General features: G+C 51.8%; 1 protein-coding gene across 3 annotated transcripts in view; it reads left to right on the top strand.

Moving 5' to 3' along the window:
• Window positions 1–9,605: 9,605 nt before the first annotated feature.
• The window catches only part of CTIF (cap binding complex dependent translation initiation factor), a 150,025-nt gene continuing 143,740 nt past the window's right edge, over window positions 9,606–15,890 (top strand). Inside the window, exon 1 of one of the 3 annotated variants that reach the window (XM_048291353.1) lies at window positions 9,606–9,740. In XM_048291353.1, coding sequence (XP_048147310.1) covers window positions 9,735–9,740 — 6 coding nt within the window. In that variant the 5' untranslated portion in view covers window positions 9,606–9,734. Of the gene's footprint in view, window positions 9,741–10,509; window positions 10,567–15,421; window positions 15,683–15,890 lie in introns of those variants that run through there. The other 2 variants (XM_048291355.1, XM_048291356.1) reach the window with 2 other exon arrangements.

Here is a 15,890-nt window from a genome sequence, read left to right as displayed (position 1 = left end):
AATTCCTTCCTGTACATTTTCCCTTGTATTATGTGGGTCCTTCCTACATTTCTTCCTACTATATTCCCATACATTACATGGATGTGGCGTACCAGCTCTTCTGCCAAGCCCTTTGACCGACAGGAGTCAGGCAGCAAAAGGCAAAGACACAGAGAAACTACAATTTAATGCTGAAAATGGGGAACAGAAACCTCCTTATAAATGTTGGAAGTATCTTAGCTGCTTGTGCCTGTTATGTGTGTTATCCAGCCTTTGGGCTTGCAGCACTGTGAGGGGTCACAGAATTCCAGTCTGAAGACACCCCAAGGATCATGTGGTCTAAACTTTCTTAGCAAAAGAAACATTCATTCATACAATCCCAAATCTATTAAAACCCCAAACTCTTGTCTCTCCAGACAGAATCCCTGGAAGTGTCCAAGACCAGGTTGGACAGGACGAGCAACCTGGTCTAGTGAAGGGTGCCCCTGCCCATGGCAGGGGATTGGACTAGAGGACCTTTAAGGTCCTTTCTAACCCGAACCGTTCTGGGATTCTGTGATTATTTTAATAGAATTTTTTTCATTTTTCACGTGTGTTTTCTCCCTACTCCCTTCAGTGGGACAGTACCCTCGCAGGGTGGTCACAGCCCCGCCACAACTAGGGTTGCCACAAGGTTTGATGCTTCCCTTTGCATCCCGGCGTACTCAGATAATTTATCCAGGATTTCCGAGGTGATGTTTGCAGGTGGATCTTTCCCAAGGTCAGCAGGAACAGGCTTGCTGAGTCAAAGCCAGGAGGGACGGTCTGCTCTGAAGTCTTTTCTCCCACAGCCCACAGAGCCCCACCCTGTAATCCCCAAACAATGCCCACCGATTCACTAAAGCCCCAGCACACTGTTTTAGAAGCTTCTATTAAATGCACCCAAAAAGAAAAGAGAAACAACTCGATTAAAGACTCCAGATGATGAGGAATCCACCACAGCCCCAGGTCCCACACCCTTAATTTCCTTTGCTCTTAAATGCTTGCAACTAAATTTGTCTATCTTTCATGTCCTGCCATGCAGACCTGTATTTCTTGGTAATTCCTTGTTCCATTAAAATTGCTGTGTCCTGGAGAGAACAAATAGAAGGTTTATTCAGGGCTGGTTTTGTAGCAAAGTTCATTCCCTTCTGAAGTCAAATCCCTCTTAGGACAACACACCTTACTTGGGAGAGGGAACCAGGTTCTTTCGCTCTTTAAAACTGTAGAAAATAATTTCCCATCACCACGCCTTGCAAATATCGTGGATTTTCCCAGCTCCAGGACCTGGATGGATGATGGAACAAAGGTTTGAGTGTACTATCGCTCTAACTGTCTGCACTTCAGCCCCTGTGAACAAAGCCCAGCTGGGGAATATGGAATTATTATACAGAAATTAAACATTATCTGCTGGAAACTGTATTATCTGGAATCCAAAAGCAGGCCTTTCATGAAAAGCAGTTTCTCTCTGTGGAGCACACTTAATTGTGCTGCTAGTCCTTCTAATTAGTATAATTTAGAAATTGAGTCAAATTAGACATTTCAGCAGCAGACGAAGGGACACTGGAATATCTGCTGACTGAAGGGCTGTGCCTGTTCACTCCTGGTCTAGCTCCAAAGACCTGCTAATAATTATTCATAGGGGCAAAGCTAAGCAGAGATGAACTCAGCATCTTCCCAGGTTTTACTGTCACTTCTGAAACAAGGGAAAATTCCTCACTCGATGCAGGGAGGAAACCATCTCCCTGTGTCCTATCCCTGGGGAAAAGCAGTTGAGTCCTGCTACACAGGAAAGCCTGGGTGGTGTGGAGTCATCCCTGCCCAGGGGTCCCCAGCTGGGGTAGAGCACAGTCATACTATAGTGACATATTAGAAATGCAAGTTTATTTTATGGAGAAAGCTCTGGGGGAAAAAAAGCCTGCCTTTTTTTTTTTTTTTTAAAATATATATATAGCAGTTAGAGGATTCTGTAGGAAAAATCACGGAAAATATGAGAGCCATTAGCAAACTCGTGTGTAGCACTGAGGACAAGCCTTTTAGCAGGGCCTGTTGCAACAGGATGAGGGGTAAAGGTTTTAAACTAAAAGAGGATGGATTTAGATTAGATATAAAGATGTTTTTTACAATGAGGGTGGTGAGACCCTGGCACAGGTTGCCCAGAGAGGTGGCAGATGCCCCACCCTTGGAAACCTTCAAGGCCAGGCTCTCCCAGCCCCTCTGGTTCTTCAGTGCCCTGAGCTCCACACTCCAGCTCATGGGGGTGAAAAGTGTCAGTCAGAGCAAGGTGAAACGATCTCTCATTATTTCTGTCATTTCTGATGTCACACACTGAGCATTTTGAGGCAAGCAAACAGAAGTTTTGCTTTCAAGCAGCCAAATCTTTAAGCAAGGCCCGTGCTAGAGGGGATAACTTGTGTTGGGCAGGTCAGCTGGCACCTTCACGTTGTTGGTTATTTGGGCAGCTGCAAATTTCCATCTGATGTGTGCCTGCTACCCTGTGTGTAGATATGAGGGTATCAGCATGTCTCTATTTTGTCCCAGCATGGTTATATAAACCTGCCCCGCACTGATTCCCAGAGGCCAGAACATGATAAAATACCTGCCATGTGCCGGACGTGCCTGTGGTTTGATATTGTTATCTCTTTTTTTCCTCCTATCAAAAGCAAGAGCGTGTCAAACCCCTTTTTTTTTTCTAACAGCTTTTGCAGCAAACAGGGACTGAAAATATTTCCCTTTCCTCCCCAGTCACCTTACTGGGAAGGCAGTGGGGTCGGAGCTGGGGTGCCAGCCCTCGGCAGCTGCTGAGGAAAGGAGGGCAGGACTCCAGCAGGGTGTTATTTTTACCAAAGCAACGCGATAAGAAGCAAAGCCTGCATGAAGATAAGCTCGTTTATTTTATTAGCAGACAAAGGATAAATCCTGGACTCTTGTCATTGCTCAGCCTGAGCTGCTGGCATGTGGAAACCACAAGTTTATGTGGTCAAGGACTATCATTTCACAGCACAGAGATGCCCAGCGGGGAAAAGAGGATGAGAGACTCGGGTGTTCTGAGGCATCACATCCTGCTAGTGGAAGGAGTGCTGTGAGTCCTTCTCCTTGGAGGAGCAGACTCTGAGCAATCCTGATGGTTTCTCCATGGCACGTAAAATATAAACTACTTGTCTGACAAAAATACACATTTTCCAAGCTCCCCCATGGCTGATGGGTGCTGGAGTGCTGTTTGCTGCCAATCCTTCCTTTTTGGTGGCTCTGCTGGTAGGGGGAGAGAGAACGTGGCCGGAAAGGGAGGATGTCCGTATCAGCAGGTGAGTCAGGGCCAGGGAAGGCTGCGTTAGAAGATGTGTGAGAGATAACAGGGTGCAGACAGGTGACTGCAGAGGATGTGGGCTCCCAGGAGCAGGAGAAGCTAGAACCTGGGCTGCTGCCATCAGCAGGTGTGTGGTGAAGGCCTCATTGGTGTGCTCTTCCCCACCAGGTTCTGGATTAACCCAAGACCAGGCAAGGGAGCTGCCACAACCCCGAAGGAGATGAGGCACAAGGCTGTAGTGCTACAATCTGAGACACTTCTCATTTTCCTGAAGAAGATTCTCTCCTAGGACATGTCCTAAGGACCACAAGCAGATGTTTAAAGAGTCCTTGCTGACCCGGGGCTGCTGTTATCCCTACAAAAACAGTGTTGATGTTGAAAGCTGACTCTCAAGGTGCTTTACCAGCAGGGTAAGTAGTGCTGTACCCACTTCAGAGCAGGAAAGCTGAAGCTGAGAACTGAAGGCTTTCATCTGCCACCACCAGTAGCCTAGGTCATCCAAACCCAAGCCCATTGAGTCATCCTGCCTTCCCTCTCTCCAGCCAAGGGTTGGGCTACCAGACCCGTGGCAGTACCAGCCCTGGCTCTGGCAGAGCCAGCTCAGATGGTGCAGCCATCCCAGCTCTCTGTGGTGCCCAGCCTGCTTTCCTCAGCCTTGTTCATGATGAAAAGTGTGCCCAGGACCAGAGTGCTTGCCTAAAGCTTGGCTTTCTTGCTACTACATCATTACAGGCAGACTTTTGAGGCTACAATTTGCTTAAAAATCTGCAGTGTCAGTAAAACTCCTGTACACAGTATGACCCTGAGCGATGAAATGGCCAAGGCAGAGACCCACAGGATCATGGAATGTTTTGAGTTGGAAGGGACCTACAAAGCTCATCCAGTCCCACCCCCTGCCATGGGCAGGGACACCTTCCACTGTCCCAGGCTGCTCCAAGCCCCATCCAACCTGGCCTGGAACACCTCCAGGGATGGGGAAGCCACAGCTTCTCTGGACAGCCTGTGCCAGGGCCTCCCCACCCTCATTGTAAAAACCTTCTTTATACATAATCTAAATCCACACATTTTTAGTTTAAAACCTTCACCCCTTGTCCTGCCACTACAGGCCTTACTAAAAAGTCTGACTTCACCTTTCTTCTAAGCCCCCTTTATTGAAAGAGTGCAATAATTTCTCCCTGGAAAAACAAATTAGAAAAATGTTTTGCTGTCGTCCTCCATCCAATGTTCTGGATTTTCCACATCCCTCACCCAATGAAATTCCCCTGCTTCTTCTCCCACCCCCAACTATTAGCAATTCCTTCCCACTGCACCCCTCCAAGCAGCATCGCAATCCTTCAATGCAATTAATATCCACAGTAAGGGATTATGGAAAAAAAATCCCATTTGCAGCCAGAGGAAGAGAGAGATTTCTGGGTTACTGTAATATTTCCTGGCCAGCCACGCCACTGCAAAACATGCTTGTCAACATTTAATTCAAACTCCGGCAAAACTGGAGTTATTAATGTCCCTGTCAGGGGTGTTTTCTGTCACCCTGTGGAGGTATCTGACAGGATCCATCCTGCCTGGTGTGGAAGGACATCCTTCATCACCATCCCAAGTCCCTGTGCTGCCTCTGCCAGCTCTCAGCTCCTCAGCAGCCTGACCTTTGCAAATCCTCAGGGCTAGAATCATGGTGATCCTTTAAATTGGTAATTTGTTCTCACCTGGAATATCATACTTTATATTTCTAAGGCCTCTTCAATCCAAGGATGTAGCTGTGAATTAAATCGGTGGAGGAAAGTAATTAATTATGTCCAGGTAGTCTCATTATTCAACTGAATTATGTGAAATATGGGAAATTAAGGCTATTATTTTAAGCTACATGGGAGGTCAAGGAGAAAATCCAGCTGTTCTGAGTTGCATCTTCTCACCTTTAGTATGGAAAGCAGCATCAGGGCAGGATTTCAACCCTTCTGGAGCAAATCAGTACTCACAAACCCAGCTCTCCAGGAGCCTGGGCCATTCCTATTTCAGACCTCCTCCAAATACCACTGAATTTAGCCTTGACTTGCAAACAGCCTTGGCACCCATGGCTGTGCTCGATAAAAATGCCCTTCTAAAAATAACTGGGAAGTGGGGGAAGGAGCCTGTCCCCACATTCAATATTTCAATACCAGCTTCTCCTCCCACCACAGCCAAGCATTGCTTCACCCGTGGGTACCCTGCTCTGAAATTTGAGATATATAGAGATATATATAGATATATATAGATATATAGAGATATATAGAGATATATATAGATATATATAGACATATATAGATATATATAGATATATATAGATATATATAGAGATATATATATATAGGAGAGAGTATTGACATCTTAGTGCCATCTCTTCTGTCATGAACACCCTGTCTGGCCACATTCACACCCCATCACCTCTGTTTCTCTCTAGGTTTTCAGCCAGGCTGTGTCACACCATAACGTTTGGATGGAGCAGGGACTGCTGGAACCCCACATCCGATGTCCCTGGACCCCAGGCACAGACAGACATCTCCCTTGGGAAGGGGGACAGATGCTGGGGAAGGAGGGCAGAGCCACTTACTCAGGCTCTGTCACGATGGGAATAAAGACCTTGTCTGTCTCCAGTCAAAGGACTTTGCTCCTACAGTGGGTCTATTATTTGTGTTTTTAAAGGAGGTCTATTTGCTTTCAATTCAACTGCAGCCCGACCATAACAATGATCAGTCTGATTCTGGCAGGAACGTTGTTGACTGACTATTTTAAGTGTTTATTTTCCTGCAGAATCCTCTGAGGGAGCATCTGAGCACTTAATGGCCATGGCCACTTCTTAGAAACCCACTGAGGTCATCACTGTGCCTCCATCCTGGCAGACACCTCCATCATCCCACCTATGCTGGAAGGACTTGGGGAAGATAAAAGGAATTCTCATCTTTAGTTTATTTTTTCAGTACCTGTCTGTATGTATAACTGAGAATTCCATGGAGGGGGTGTATGATTTGAGCAGAACACAGTGCACTGAATTTTGCCTTCTGCTACTCTCTCTGAGGCCAAGATTTGCTCCGAGCTAGAGAGGGAGCACCAAGCTACCAGCACACAGCAGCTACCAGCAAGGTGCTTTGTAAATATTCTGTATTTCCCATTTGAATCAACAGATTCCCACCATTGCTAAGGCACTTTAAAGGCTATTGCCAGGGCAAGACTAGAGTTTGGCACAGGATTTTTTTGAGTTGCAGCTTGTGCTCTCAAATATCTTCGTGTCCCCAGCTGCTCTTTCCGCCTCTTGCTATTTTCCTGGGACAAAAGTCTTGAGGCTGGAGCGCTTCCCACTGGCAGACACCCAACAGTTTCCACTGAATTAGGTAGGAGAGAGCTTAGGAAGAGCTCCTAAGATCCTCCCAGAGATGCTCAGTGCTTCCCTGGGAGCCCTGGGAGGATGCTGAGGCTGGATACATGTCCCAGCACCTTGTGAACTCCGTGCTCTGCAGCATTAGGAGCCAGACAGCCTGCCTGAATTTCCTCTGCTAAGGCAATGCAGGGACTCCCCTGACACCTCACTACCTCCCTAAATACATGCTTTTAATAAAGAGCCAATTTAATTTCCCAAACATTGAGTCATCTCGTGTTATTACCTGGCATATGGTACCCAGAACAGCAGCCACAGCATCTTTTCCTTGAAAGAAGGATGTTTCTATTCCCTCCTCCATCCCCAGCTTTTACAACTCCTCTCCTTTTTTTTCCTTTTAAGCAGAAATCCTCTCCTTTCCCAACTTCCCTCCTTTCAAAGCTATGACGGGATTAAGCCAGAAGCAGGGATGGAAGGAGGAGGTTGGGATGTGCAGCTCAGAGGGGCTGAGGAGAGCAGGGTTCCTCCTGCATGGGGATGGGATCGGCAGCTCCACTTTGCTCTTTGGACCTGGAGCTGTGCCAGCTCCTGCAGAAAAGTCCCCGCTCACCGGGACGCTGCCTTTCTTCCTGCTGGGACACGTGAATGACGAACGCCATGAGCAGCGTGGCCGGGGAGCTGCAAACCCACGCGAGGGTGGGAGCGCCGCGCTGAGGCGACAGACACGGCACCTTCTCCGGAGTCTGGCACCCATCCGTGGGTTTACCTTCAGCTGCCCTGCTGTCACTCTGCTGTCACCCTGCTGTCACCCTGTCCACATCCCCCCCACACCTACTAGGAAAACGAACCCAGCTCCCTCTCATGCTCCCACAGACACTGCGCTCTGCGGGATGGGTCATTTCCCAAAAATCTCAGGCTGGAAGTTGTGTGCCCTGATCCAGCATCCATCCGAGTTCCTGATCCAAAGCCCCCAGCCCTGCCACCCTCCAGCTTCCTCCAAGGATTCAGGCAAACGCTTGGTGGCATTTTGTGACATTTTGCGATGTCTCCAGGGCAAGGATGCCATGAGCAGGTTGGGGCAAGTGCGGGGTGCATGGAGAGGTCCCAGCATGTGGGGCCAGGATGTGCTGTGCGCACCCAGGAGCTGGATTTACACGTGCCAGCATGTTCACGCGTTAGTATTATGGGCTGGTGTTCTCCACAGAGAGCGAGCTGCTCTAAATAACTATCTGAGATGAATTGTTTCCAGGTTAAAGCTGACACTAAAATTACAGAAAAATTATCATTAACGCAAGAGTGGGTCCTACCTTTTTTTTTCCCCCCAACCTGCTCCGGTGCACCAGGAGCATTCCTGTGAAATCCTGGCACTGGGGGCTGTTGGTTTAGGGGCTTGGGGGCTGGAGGGGATGTGGGGAGGCTGCGTGAGGAGACGAGCTGAGAAAAAGGGATGTGGGCAGAGCCGTTTTCTGCCCTGGTGAGCTCTGCTGCTCAGCTGTCACTGGAGAGATGCTATTGGCACTTGAATAAATAATTAAACCATAGTATGGTCATAGATAAAAATATGAAAATCTAGGCAGTCCCCCTTTGCTTAAAATACAACAAAATAAAAGGAATCTGAATCTAAATTAACAATGTGGTCTCCCAATTACAGCCACCCTCCGGTGAATATCAGGTTGTCATGACAACCTGCCCAGCAAACGATATGGCCCAAAATAAAGCACAGCAGGGAGAGAGATCTTAGGAATCCGATTTTGCTGTCAAAGTAGAATTAAGGTTTCTTAAGAGGCCAGCATTTCTGGTGAATTTATGGCTGCAGTCCTTCCGTTGATGTTCATTAACGTGATCCATTTATCCGGAGGAGTGTGACAGAGCCAGACAGGGAGCAACAAAGAATCCATGGTTAGAAATAAAGTTAACCTTTTGAATGCAACCCAAACCACAAGAAAAAGGGGATGATTGTTGGGTGGGTGTTTTTGAGAGCCTGATGTGGTAAGTAGAAGGTGGTTTAAATTGCTTGTAGGAACATTTCTGGGTGGCTTTGAGCACTGGGGCTGACGGGATCCAGCAGGCTAGAGGGATGTTTAAAAGGTGCTTAAATTCTGGTTTTTACTTTTCTTGTCTCAGAATTTTGTGTGTTGTTTATATAGAAACACTTGGCTTATCTGCCATGCACAGGGACCTTGGCAAGCTTGAGAACTGGGCCTGTGCAAACCTCACGACATTCAACACAGCCAAATGCAAGGTCCTACATGTGGGTTGTAGTAATCCCAGGCACAAACACGGACTGGCTGGAGAATGCATTGAGAGCAGCCCTGCGAGAAGGACCTGGGGGTGCTGTCGGGGAGAGCTGAACCTGCCTTGACCCTGAACCCCCCGTGCCCTGGGCTGATCCCCAGCGTGGGCAGCAGGGGAGGGGGATTCTGCCCCTCTGCCCCGCTCAGGGGAGACCCCACCTGCAGAGCTGCCCCAGCCCTGGGGAACAACAGCACAAGGACCTGGAGCTGCTGCAGCCAGTCCAGAGGAGGCCACCGAGATGCTCCAGGGCTGGAGCCCCTCTGCTCTGCAGCCAGCCTGGGACAGCTGGGGGTGTTCAGCTGCACAAGAGAAGGCTCCAGGGAGAGCTCAGAGCCCCTGGCAGGGCCTAAAGGGGCTCCAGGAGAGCTGCAGAGGGACTGGGGACAAGGCATGGAGGGACAGGAGCCAGGGAATGGCTTCCCAGTGCCAGAGGGCAGGGCTGGATGGGATATTGGGCAGGAATTGCTGTCTGGGAGGGTGGGCAGGCCCTGGCACAGGGTGCCCAGAGCAGCTGTGGCTGCCCCTGGATCCCTGGCAGTGTCCAAGGCCAGGTTGGATGGGGCTTGGAGCAGCCTGGGACAGTGGAAGGTGTCCCTGCCCATGGCAGGGGGTGGGACCGGATGATCTTAAGGTTCTTCCCACCCAAAGCATTCTGTGATTCTGTGAAACATTTGCAGCCACCTTCTCTTCAGCCCAGTGTAACACCCCCCGCCAAAGCCCAGCTGGATGCTGCTTTGTCGAGAGGAGGAGGGCTGGGAGAGGATGCAGCTCTGAACTGAATCCCGATGGATGCAGGTGAGGACATGCGAATCCGTGTTTTCCCCGGGCGCTGTGTGTTGGGTGGGTTAACACCACCCCAAATGCTGCTCTGAGCCCCGGGTGGTCTCTCACCTGCCCTGGAGGGTTGGGGGTCCCAGGCTGCGGGCATCTGGGGGTTCCCTGTCAGATCCCCGGAGTGCAGGGCCCGGGGGTCCCTTGTCACATCGCGGGGTTGTGGGATCCGGAGCGTGCCTGCTAGGTCCCCGGAGGAGTGGGATCCGGGGCATCTCTGTGAGACCCCGGGGTGCGGGACCAGCGGGTCCGAATCAGATCCCCGGGGGGTGCGGGATGCGGGGGGGTCCCTGTCAGAATCCGGAGTGCCGGATCGGGGGTGGAGAGGGGGGGGATCCCTCTCAGATCCCCGGGATGCGGGACCCCCGGATCCCTGTCACATCCCGGGACTGGAGGATCGCGGGGGTCCCGGTCAGAGCCCAGGCTGCGGGATGTGGGGGTGTCTCTCTCGGAGCCCCGGCGGTGCGGATGCGAGAGGTCCCTGTCAGATCCCGGCGTTCTGGGGTCTGGGAGGTTCCTGTCAGAGGCCCCGGGCTGCGGGGTTCGGGGTGTCCCTGCGGGATCCCCGCCGTGCGGGCAGGCCGCAGCCCCGGACTACATCTCCCGTCAGGGCCGGCGCGGGCCGCGGGCGGGGCGTGGCGCGTCACTGCCCGCCGCCCCGGCCCGTCCCTCCGCCGAGCCGGAGCCGGAGCCGGAGCGTCCTCCCGGGCGGCGCCCCCGGAGCCCCCCGCGCCCCGCGCCGCGCCCATGACCCCCTCGGCGGGGCACTGACCGCGCCCGGCCCCGCACGGTAAGCGCGGCCCGGGGCGGGACGTGACACAGCACCGGCCGGGGGGGCGGGGGGAGCGAAGGGGGGCAGCGGGGGGAGCGCATCCCGGCTTTTGTCTCCCTTGGAAAGACGCGAGCCCCGCGGCGGGGTGGGGGTCGTGCCGCGGATGGAGCCGGTTTCTGGTCGGCTCTCGGTGCTGGCGGCGTCCCGGCGGCCTCGCCCCGCGGGGCTCCCCCCCCCCGCTCGGTGACAGCCCGTGCGTGGCCGTGGGGGCCCCGCGGGATGTGGCGCTCCCCGGGGAGCGCTCCGGGGCTGGGCTCGGGTGTGCTCCCGGCCTCTGGAAGCTTCCCGGCCGCTCCGTCTGGCTGGAGAGGGACAGTGCTCCCCCGAGCCCCGCCCGCGGCGAGCCCCCCGTGGGCAGGAGCAGAGGGACCCCGTCGCGTCCCCGCCGCAGGAGCCGCGGCCATCGCGGTCCCGTGGGCCCGCACAGCGGCACCGCCGGCACAAAGCTGCCACCGGCGCATCCCGGCGGGGCACGGCCCCGGGGGATGCCCGCGGCGGGGTGGTCCGGGGCCGGGAGCAGCGCCCACCTCGCGGGAGGTGCGGCCCCCGGGCTGGGTTCGGGTGTAGAGAGCGAGGGCTCGGCAGAGACCCGATTTTGTTGTCATTTTACGGTTATCGTTTTCCTGCAGAGTCACTCCGGCTGCACGTGGTCTCGGGGGCCGTGGTGGGTGACAGTAGGGGACAACAGATGCTGTGGCAGCGGAGCAGCCGGCAGTCGTGGGATGTTTTTTGCCGCAGCTGCCCCCAGCAATGCCGAGCGCTGGAGGCACAGTTGTTGGGTGTCACTGGCCTCCCCGTGCCTCAAAACTCAGTCCTTGCAGTTGTTTTTCTATACAATGAGACTGAGGTTCACCTCCCAGGGCTGTTCCCTGGGTCAGGCTTCTCTGGAAAGGGTGAGATTCCCACCAGTGAGATCCCACACTGGATGAGGCAGCAATGCCATTAGATTGGAAAGGGACAGGTGTTGTTTCTCAGCGCCCCAGAACCTGGGTGCTTCTCTCAAATGGGCCATTTCCACGTGTCCATGGGTGCCACGTTCATTCCTTCTCCAGTAATCCACGCTGCTCTTTCTCCACCACTCAGACAGGTGTGGGATGAAGCTTGAAATCACAGCCTTGTTAACAGAAATTGAAGAGATGGGGGGAAGCAGAAGATAGACTGAGCTTCCAGGTTGTTTCCTTCAAAGCAAAGATGCCAAAATAGGAGCGGGTCATTTAATAGTCCCTTGTCTACGAAACCTAGGAAGGCTTTTTGCTGGTGGACCATCCTCTGAGCATCCAGATCCTGGCAGGGGGTGCCACGCAGGATGGAGAAGGAAACATCCCACTCTGCTTGTGATTTATGTGACCCTGACAAGCAAATATTCACACGTTGTCACCAGTGAGTGGAAAAAGCCATTTTATTGTGTCCACCCACATTATTTTTCTCTCTGAGGATCATAAAGGCTTTGCTCTGCCATTGCTGGACCCAAGGTCCAAGAGCAAAACCTTGTGCTGCATTTTATCCCCTCAAGCCTTGGGTAAGATTTGTAGGCTGTGGTTTCCCTGCACTGAGTTATGTTATCTTTGGCACAGATGAGCAGTGGCTGTTTTGGGAAACTCAGGCTGTACATTTTTTTTTTTTATCATTTATAAGATCTCAGGTTTCTTTTAAAGCAGAGGAGCAGCAGTTGGATGCTGCTGCAGGTGAAGGTGATGTGAGGAAGAGACTTCTCTCAGATGAGCTGGGGGTAAAATCCAGCACCCAGGAGCTCTCCAGCTGATGGAAGACTGGAGAGACTATATGTGGAGATGAACTGAACCCCAGCTCTGCCTTGGTGATGTGTGTTGGGAGAGGACTGCGGTACCTGAGAGGCTTGGCTGGGTTTGGCACGTTTTTTCCCATAGCGGGGTCAGCCTGATCAGAAATGGGATGGGAATGGTCTATGGAGGGTTCCTGAGAGCCAGGAAAAGGAGAATGCAAAGCCTGGAAATGTCCCTGATGGATGTTAGCCCTGGATCCAAACCGTGGAAGTTTGATGGTGGGGTGCTGGGCTTTATCTCCAGAAGTCTCTCCTTCAGCACTTGGTCTTGGATGAGGATAATACTATTTTTTTGCTCTCTGGAGCATCCTCACTTTGGGGTGAATTGCATGGTTGAGTTCACTCTGCTGTGGTCTCCTGGTAAGGACAAATTTTGCTGTGTTGACTCTCCCCTTCTTTCTCATTTTGGGTCTCTCTCTCCTGTTTCTCCTTGCAGCCATCCTTGCTGCTGCTTGGTCTTTTCCCAGCAGGAAGGGTGTGAAATTGTGGTAGTTACCACTGGTTGAGATTTTGTCTACAGGTCTCTGCAAAGCAGCAAGAAAACCCTCCTGGACCTAATTTAATTTCATGTTCTTGCTGCTCAGTTGAGTCTTTGGGGTCCTGTGCATTTGTGAGGAGCTGTAGCTGAAAGTATAGCAAGACCTTGTGGTTTCTATGGAAGCTGGGGGCAGCTTTTTCAGGAGCTGTTTGGGATACATTTAACATTCTTCCTGTCTGTTTTGATGGAGTAATGAAATAGTGTTAATGATTTCACTGTTCTTCAGTTTGGCAGAAGTGTTAAGACTTTATTTGTGTTAAACCATCGTTAAGTTTCAGAGTTAACAGTTTGCTGCTCTGTTTGGGCTAGCATCAGGCTAGGGGAAGGACCACAGAAGACTGGAAGCATTGAGGCTTCTGGATGAGTAATCTCCATAAATGCCTTGGGATGTTGTTGTGAAACTCCTTGGAGAAAGGGCAGTTCTGCCACCTGAGGATAATTAGCAGATTACTGTGTCATCTGAAATGAAGGGCTACTGTAGCCAACCAGTCATCTTCTGTTTGTTTGCAACCTTGGCTATTTCTATTTATTTATTTATATACATTTTGGCACATACATTTATATATATTCACTTACAACATAGATGCCTTGCTGGTGATCCTAAGAGAACTGTGTTTCCTGCTCGGTTCAGACATCAATGGGAACAACATTGGATGTTCTCAAAACTTTTGTGCATTTAAGCTTCCCTGCTAAAATGAGAAGTTTTGTTTCTTTCATGTCTGCTTTGGGCTGTGCCATGGTCAGTCTTGGCTTGCTGGATTCTGCATTGTCATTGTCGGTCTTCTGAAACGTAGAGGTACCTCAGCAGTGGCCAGGAATGGGAGGTGGTGTCTCTGTCATGAATGGATTGCAGAAAATTTATTATGGAAAATGAATAGATTTTAGATTTTGCTGCTTTGAGTTAGCTCTTGGAGAGTCCTTTCAGGCAGTCCATGGACCACTGAGATTTTAGGCACCACAGGTTGGCTGGGGGTAGTGTTGTGCTCACTCCAGAAAGGCCAGTGCTCCCTGTCCTGCAGAAACAACCCTCGGCCTCCCTGTCCCCCAGGCACGTAGCAGCTGTGGTCCAGGAGAAGAAGAACCTGGTTTCTGAGCTGGTGGGAGAACCTGTGCTGACAGAACCAAACTTCTGCTATCTCTGCAGGACCAAATCCTGCCACACCTGTCAGCCAGGAACCTGCTGCAGGGTGTATTTCATAACGTGCAGACACTTATCGAGGGCGTCTCCTCTGTGGCAGCTGGCTCAGCTTCATCTCCTTCCCCAGCGTGGTTGCATCCATGCAGGGGGGTGGTGGTGGAAAACATCTGCATTTCCACCAGGATGGGAAGGGATATGGGTGGGGTAGTGTGAATGTGGTGGGGCTGTCCCTGGGATGGGGAGCAGGGGTGGGTGGCTCTGTGGTGTCCCCCATCCCCTGGTGTCACGTCATGCCTGGGTGACCTGAGGATGCACATGGCTGCCCACAAGCTTCCTATTTCTCACCAGTGGGTTGAATGGGTTTATTGGGTTTGCATGACCAGGTTTTGATAATGGGGGGGGGGGGACGGACTACTGGGGTGGCTTCTGTGAGAAGCTGCCAGGAGCTTCCCCCATGTCCAGCAGAGCCAATGCCAGCCAGCTCCAGGACAGACCCCAAGGCCAAACCCATCAGGAATGATGGTGATGTCTCTGGGATGACAGATTTAAGAAGAAAATAAAGTTGTTGCCCCGTTGTAGTTGTGGCCAGAGAAGAGCAGGATAAGAACATGTGAGAGGAACATCTCTGCAGACACCAAGGTGAGGCCAGGAGGGACAGGCGCTGCTCCAGGTGCCAGAGCTGAGATTCCCCTGCAGCCCTAGAGGAGCCCACACCAGAGCAGGGGATGCCCGAGAGAGGCTGTGATCCCGTGGGAAGCCCATGCTGGAACAGGGTCCTGGCAGGGATACAGTGATCTGCAGAAACAGGAGCTCATGCTGGATCAGGTGTCCTGGTAGGACTTGTGACCCTGTGGGGGGACCCATGGTGGAGCAGCCTGTCCTTGCATGCACCCGTGGAAGAGTGATCCACATTGCAGCAGTTCATGGAGAATTGTTGCCCATGGGATGGACTTACACTGGGGAATCTTGTGGAAAACTGTCTCCTGTGGGAGGGACCCCATGCTGGAGCAGGTGAAGGACTCTGACTCCTCTCCCTGAGCAGTGGCAGGAACATCTTGTTCTGAGCTGATCATAACCCTCATTCCCATCTCCCTGCACCACTGGGGGAGGAGGTAGAGCTGGGAAGGAGGGAGGGATGAGAGGTAGGTGTTTTTAAGATTTATTTTACTTCTCATTATCCTGCTCTGATTGTGTTGTTAACACATTCAGTTAATATCCCCAATTCAAGGCTGTTTTTCCCATGATGGTATTTGGTGAGGGATCTCTCACGGTCCTCATCTCAACTCATGACCCTTTTGCTCTGTTTTCTCTCCCCTGTCCAGCTGTGGAAGGGAGTGAGAGAGCTGCTTTGGTGGCTGCCTGGAATCCAGCCAGAGTCAACCCACTGCAATTGGCCTTAATACAAAAAGAAACCCAAAAAAACAACCAACTTCTCCCTCCTTCTGGAGCAGGCTCCACTCTCTGGGACTGATTTGTACAGACTGTTCCACCCTGGAGAGGCTTCACCACCACTGGAGCCTGCCCTGCGCCAGAGCAAAAGCTACTGGGGGACGCACAGCTGCTTCCCCAGGCACCTGCGATGGGGAGCCATTAGCAGGTTCGTAATTAATTCTGAAAAATGCTTTTGAACTCATGAAATCCTGGAGGAGCTGTGTTGCTTGGCTGGCATTCACTGGGACTGTGACAGAAGCTTGGGAGAAGCTGGTGTTCACATCCAAGCTGCCGCCAGTTGTGTTGGGTGGCATCTGGCTTGGGACACGAGTGCTTGGGTAGGCGTGGGAAGGGTGGGCTGCGGAGGCTGTGGC

This window comes from Corvus hawaiiensis, chromosome Z, assembly GCF_020740725.1.
Source record: "Corvus hawaiiensis isolate bCorHaw1 chromosome Z, bCorHaw1.pri.cur, whole genome shotgun sequence".
NCBI lineage: Eukaryota > Metazoa > Chordata > Aves > Passeriformes > Corvidae > Corvus > Corvus hawaiiensis.
Note: the sequence above shows the minus strand (reverse complement) of the source record. Positions and strands in the feature narration are given on the sequence as shown.